The sequence below is a fragment of the Protopterus annectens genome, chromosome 1.part1 (genome assembly GCF_019279795.1).
Source record: "Protopterus annectens isolate FY-2018-M chromosome 1.part1, PAN1.0, whole genome shotgun sequence".
In the NCBI taxonomy this organism is placed as follows: domain Eukaryota; kingdom Metazoa; phylum Chordata; order Ceratodontiformes; family Protopteridae; genus Protopterus; species Protopterus annectens.
In genome coordinates this window covers 355,287,198-355,293,197 of record NC_056726.1, presented here as the reverse complement: position 1 = coordinate 355,293,197, position 6,000 = coordinate 355,287,198, and the positions used below count along the sequence as shown (strand labels likewise).

Here is a 6,000-nt window from a genome sequence, read left to right as displayed (position 1 = left end):
TGATAACTATAATAATCAATCACAAGAGATAAAAAAGATTGGGAAAAGAGAAAAGAAAAGTAATTTACAAAGGAATAATTACAATAAATTTGCAGGGATCCCAAGTATGCAACAAAACCTAGCTGGTTTAGGATTTTTGCAAGGAAGTGTTGGCATAGGTACTTTATGGCCCAGACAGACTTTACAGGATTTCCTCCTCCAGTTAACAGCAAATTCTGGCAATATGACAGTGAATAGGACTAAAAATTGTTTCTGGAGAATGTAAATGTGGTTGGCAGATTTTAAAAACTCCCTAGAGGTCTTAGACAGAAATGTTGGGGGTGGGGGGATGTAGTAGATAAGGAAATTATTTTGATGCCTACACATAGTAAAGCCATCCCCATGTTTAATGCTACTGGCAGCCAAAAAGGCAAATACAAGAAAATGGCCATTAAAACTGTAAGCCTTTGAATATTGCAAAGGAAATTAAAAAAAATGGAAATGGGATTTTTAGAAATGGGAAGGAACAAGTTTCAGAAATAAATGGAATGCATGGGAATTAAACATGCAGAATAATGCACAGGTGAAAGAGTGAAATTTGCAGGAAGACAGGAATTGAGTAACTTATGTAATACTGGAGTAAATGAAAACTACTACAAAAGAAAAATACTATGCAACTATAATATAAACCTTTATTATAGTTATTTTTTCTATAAATGTTATGTGAATTCATTTACAAATTAAAATATGATGATTTAATAAAGATGTTAAAAAAAAAACAAAACAAAAAAAAAACAGTACACTGCTGTCTGGAATTTTCTTTGAACCTACTACATACATATTCATGACCCAGTAAATTGTTTAAATACTAACCAAAGATAAAATAAGGCCTTACTTTTGAGCACTAGGAAGATGCACTTTCATGTAGTCCAGAGCACTCTCTGTAATACCCTTTTGCAGGATTAAATCTTTCAACTGATGACCATTACTGTTGTTTTTGATCCCAGATGCGATTTTGCAGAAACAGTCAAGATAAACTTTGTCATCAGCTGTGTGGTCTTCATCATATCTGAAGAGAAAGTATACCAAAATCAAAGGAAAATATACACAGAAAAATTATTCAGCTGTCAGATAAGGACTACATTTACAGCAAAATTTATGGAAAACTATGCACTACCCAGCCACCAAAGATCATCTATGATCTTAACAATAAAAAGAAGGAAAGGTACATACTTGTCAAAATTACAGTAAGGTTTAAATCTGTCGACCAAGATCTGCATTTTCTCCAGCTCACCAAAGGAAAGGTAAGGGATAATGCGCAACAGACCCTGCAGAACACTGGGGTTTGAGCGGACAAAGGAGGTGTTGATCTGGTCCAAAAGCATGACGAGCTGTTCTTTGTCACCAGTCAACAGGAGATTACCCTATTAATGCGAAAGAGGGGGAGAAAAAAAGACATCAAAGCATGATTAGTGACCAAAACAAGTTATTTATTTCAGCAACATTTACAGTCAAACAGTTATGCAAAGCTCCAACTAAACAAAGCTCCAAAATGCAAAATATCTGGAGCTTATCCAATGTCACCGAGGATGGATATCTCACTGTATGTAGACATCTTGTACTTACAATATAACTGTGTACCTTATTGCCTCACATCCCTAATATCTACTGTACATGACGGAATACTTCCTTTGTGACTAAATGCTGTGAACGCTCATTACTAAACATTTTGGAATTCTGTCTCACAAGTGTTTGGTTTCTCTACAACCATCAGTAAAATTTTGATTCTCAAAGCAAGTCCTCTTTCTGATAACTAAGCGAAGAAATGTGTACAAGTGGCACTGTCTTAAAGAATCTGCATTCATTCCTTCAAGGACGTTAAAAGAAACAGAGATGGATTTTTTTGACTCAGGGTAATATAGAACACAAGGCATCTGCAGAGATTCAGCACTGATGGACCTTTTGCACATCTGCAAAATGAACACTATCAAAACCACTAGATCCAAGAATTTAGATTTTGATTCTGACATAAATAAGACGTCGGCAAGACAGATGTGCGTGCCTCAGAGGATCCCCATGCCCTGAAACAAGTTCCCATCCATGTGAAGCAGAGTCCATCCCTAAAGCTATTTAAGCATAACCTTGATCAATGGATGGGAAGAGAAGAAGTGGCCTACCTTCCAAAGCTTGGAAGTGACTGAATTTGGAACTGTGACCAATACGTTGAAGACTGGACAGAAAATACATCAGATTTGTGTGCTCTCTCAAAATCCTGAGAAACCACTGAGAACCTGCACCCAAAAATTGTGAAACTGAAATTTCTTTAGTAATGCAAGCAGAAGCAACTGTAGCAGCTACTACACCAGAAGCGACTGTAGCAGCTACTATACCAGAGACTGACCCCGAAAAGTCTTTGAAGTACAGTTGCCACTGGTAATTCAGATGTAATTCATCACTCAGTACACATCTATTAAAAGGCATTATATGCGTCTGGAAGATGAAATTCTTACAGCTGCTCATCCATGGACAATGTTTCTTCTGAAACTCATGGCCAACGGGCACAGGCAACAAGACCTTGTATTGTAGTTTGTGGACTATCTGACTGTAGAGGTGCCTATGTTTACTTGAAGTACTAAATGCAGATTGTCTAGAATACTTCTAATGCTACCACCGCCAACATTTCCTTCAGGATAATATGCAGGTTCCTTAATGCTAATTACAGAATAGCTGTCTAAGGTAATTACTGTATGAACAGATTTTTGAAGAAAGGTGAAAAAAGTACAGTTTTGTACCTACCATAAATGTAGATGTCCGATAGGTATGCATCTGCAGTCATAACATATGGGTTGTCCTGCCTCAGGCAGCCCTTCGGTCGGCCGGATTCCAAAGTCTGGGTCTGGCCTCGGCTGATGTCGCACTTTCCCCAACGACAGAGCGTCTGGGGTATAAAAGCACCAGCCGACGCCATTTTCCTCAGTTTTTCTTGCCCCAGATGCCAGGTGCCCTCTAGGAAGGCTAAATTTGGATAAATACAGAAAAGTTCCAAACATTTGCAAATTATATACATGTATAAACAAACAAATACACCATAATAGATTCCCCTAGCTAGCTAAAAGAGGGGTAAGTACCCTAGGAATACCACAGAGGGAAGGTGGGTAATCCTGACTGCAGATGCATACCTATCGGACATCTACATTTATGGTAGGTACAAAACTGTACTACGTCCTTCAAGGATGCATCTGCAGTCATAACATATGGGTAGAATACCGTAACCAATCTGGGGGAAGAGGTACTAAGAGAAAGATGGTGTAGTTAAGATCCCCTGCAGCACTGCAGTTGCAAACCCTGCTCGGGATCTGGAGTATAGAGGTAGATTGTAATGCTTGGCAAATGTATGCACGGAGCTCCAAGTAGCAGCTTCTAAAATGTCCTTGGTAGCCACCTCTGGTAGGAAAGCTGTAGTGGTGGCTGTGGCCCTTGTGGAGTGAGGCCTGATGTTTTCAGGAACTGTCTTTCCATGAAAGGAATAACAAAAGCGAATGCAATTTCCTATCCATTTTGAAATTGTCTGTTTGGAAATTGCTCTTCCTTGCACCCCAGTTGCATATGCTACAAAAGTTGGTCAGTTTTTCTGCTAGTTTTCGCTCTGTCCAAATAGTAGCGTAGTTGTCTGTGTATATCCAGGGTGTGCAAAAGTTTTTCCCCTTTGTTCTGTGGGTTAGGGAAGAACGAGGCAAATGAATAGCTTGGTTCAAGGATACCCTAGATACTACCTTTGGCATGAAAGTAGGATTGGTTCTTAGTGACACTCTATCCTGGTGAAAATAAGGAAAGGCTGTACTGCCATTAATGCTTGTAACTCAGATACTCTTCTTGCTGAAGTGATTGCCAGAAGGAATGCAGTTTTCCAAGATAAAAACTGTAGGTCTGCTGATGCTGCTGGTTCAAAAGGAGGCAGTGTCAGTTTTTCCAGCACAAAATTGAGATCCCATGCAGGTAGAGGGGGTCTTCTTGGAGGTTTAACATTTTTGATCCCTCTCAAAAATTGCCTGAGAAGAGGGTGTGAGTAGATAGGTGGATCCATATTGTATTCTGCTGAAATTGCTGAAGCATGAATCTTAATGGAAGAATAAGACAGGCCATTGTGGAACAATTCTGCTAAGTATTCTAGGATGTGTGCTAGGTTTGCCACTGTGACATCTGTGCCCTTTGATGTGCTCCAAATGAGAAATCTCTTCCACTTAGCTGAGTATGCCTTCCTAGTGGAAGGTCTGCGAGCCTCCAGGATAATGTCCTTCACCCTCTGAGATAAAACAGTTTGGTTGGGATTTAAGGAATTTTCCAGGCAGTTAGCTGCAATGTTTTCAAGTTGGGATGCAGGGTCTTGAAATTGTTCTGTGTTAGAAGAAGAGGCCATAGGGGAAGAGGCCATGAATTTGCTTGAGACATGCTTCTCAATAGTGGGTACCAGTGTTGTCTTGGCCAGTCTGGAGCTATTAGTATCACTTTTGGCTGTTCCTCCCTGATCTTCAGTAGAACCTTGTACATCAGTGGGAGAGGTGGAAAGGCATATACTGTTAGGGCATTCCAGCTGAAAGAGAGAGAGTCCACCCTCCATGCTTGTGGGTGGGTATGTCCTTGAGCAGAATGTCTTCAGTTGGTGGTTGAGTGGGGAGGCGAACAGATCTATCTCCGGCATTCCCCATGTCTTTGTTATGAGTTTGAAGATGTCTGGATGCAGCATCCATTCGTGTGCATCCATGGTAGTTCTGCTTAAGCTGTCTGCTAGTGCATTTTCTTTTCCTGGTACGAATTGGGCCTGCAGCTGGATACTGAGATTCAGGCATAGATTCCACAGATCCATAGCCATCCGGCATATGGGATAGGAATGTGTGCCTCCCTGTTTGTTTATGTACCACATGACCGTGGTGTTGTCTGTCCTTATTAACAGATGTCCTTGTTGGAGGAAGGGTCTGAATGCCTCGATTGCATGCCTCACTGCCAGCATTTCCTTTTGGGTTATGTGCATGCTTAGCTGCCCTTGAGGCCATAGGCCTTGGATACATTTGTCCTCCACGTGTGCTCCCCATCCTCGGTCTGAGGCGTCCGTGGTGATGGTCTGCCTTGTTTTTGGTTTGCTGAAAGGCAACCCTCTGTTGGACTGGCAGGCCTGAGCCCACCACAGAAATTCCTTTTGAAGGCATGGAATGATTGGTATCATGGTTTCTAGACTGTGACTGTGTTGAGACCATACACTCCTTAGGTACCATTGTAATTTCCTCATATGCAGCCTGGCATGTGGAATTAAAATTATGCAGGATGCCATGTAACCCAGGGCCTGCAAGACTTTCCTTGCAGTAAGCTGAGTTTGTCTTGTCAGAATCATGAAGTAATCTGGAAGTTGTTTTTGTTTTTCTTCTGTGAGAAAAGCCATCTGGGTGATTGTGTCCAGATCCGCACCCAAAAAGGTTATCCTTTGGGATGGTACTAGTCTTGACTTTTGGATGTTGACTGTGTATCCCAAGGTCTGTAGCAGGTGTATGGCATAGGCCAAGTCCTTTAACAATTTTTTCTTGTTGTCCGCTTGTATTAGGCAGTCGTCCAGGTATGGATAAATTTGAATTCCCTGAAGTCTGCAATGTGCAATTACTGATGCCAGGCATTTCGTGAATACTCTGGGCGCAGTAGATAAGCCAAAGGGCAATGCTGAGAATTGATAATGCTCTGATCCTGCAAGAAATCTGAGGTGTCTTCTGCAATCTGGTCGATTAGGGACGTGCAGGTATGCCTCCTTGAGATCTAGAGTTACCAGCCAAGACTCCTTGGCCCAACATGGGAAGAAGTTGCTGTAGGGTCAGCATTTTGAATTTTGGCACAATCAGATAAGTTAAGGAATATATAGTTCCTGGTTACACGCTGAAAGCACGCTTGCTATTAATTAAAATAGTGTATAAATAAAAGATAATTCAGAGGTGAGCGGTGACGATGTAGAGATGCACTCCTCCACTGATAAGTGCATAA

The 6,000-nt window shown here is 41.2% G+C and overlaps 1 protein-coding gene across 1 annotated transcript in view; it reads right to left on the bottom strand.

Moving 5' to 3' along the window:
* Window positions 1-6,000, bottom strand: part of UBR4 (ubiquitin protein ligase E3 component n-recognin 4) — a 3,959,899-nt gene that overhangs the window by 274,573 nt on the left and 3,679,326 nt on the right. The window contains 2 exon segments of the mRNA XM_044087073.1: window positions 875-1,048; window positions 1,213-1,403. Of these exon segments, the coding sequence (XP_043943008.1) occupies window positions 875-1,048; window positions 1,213-1,403 (365 nt within the window).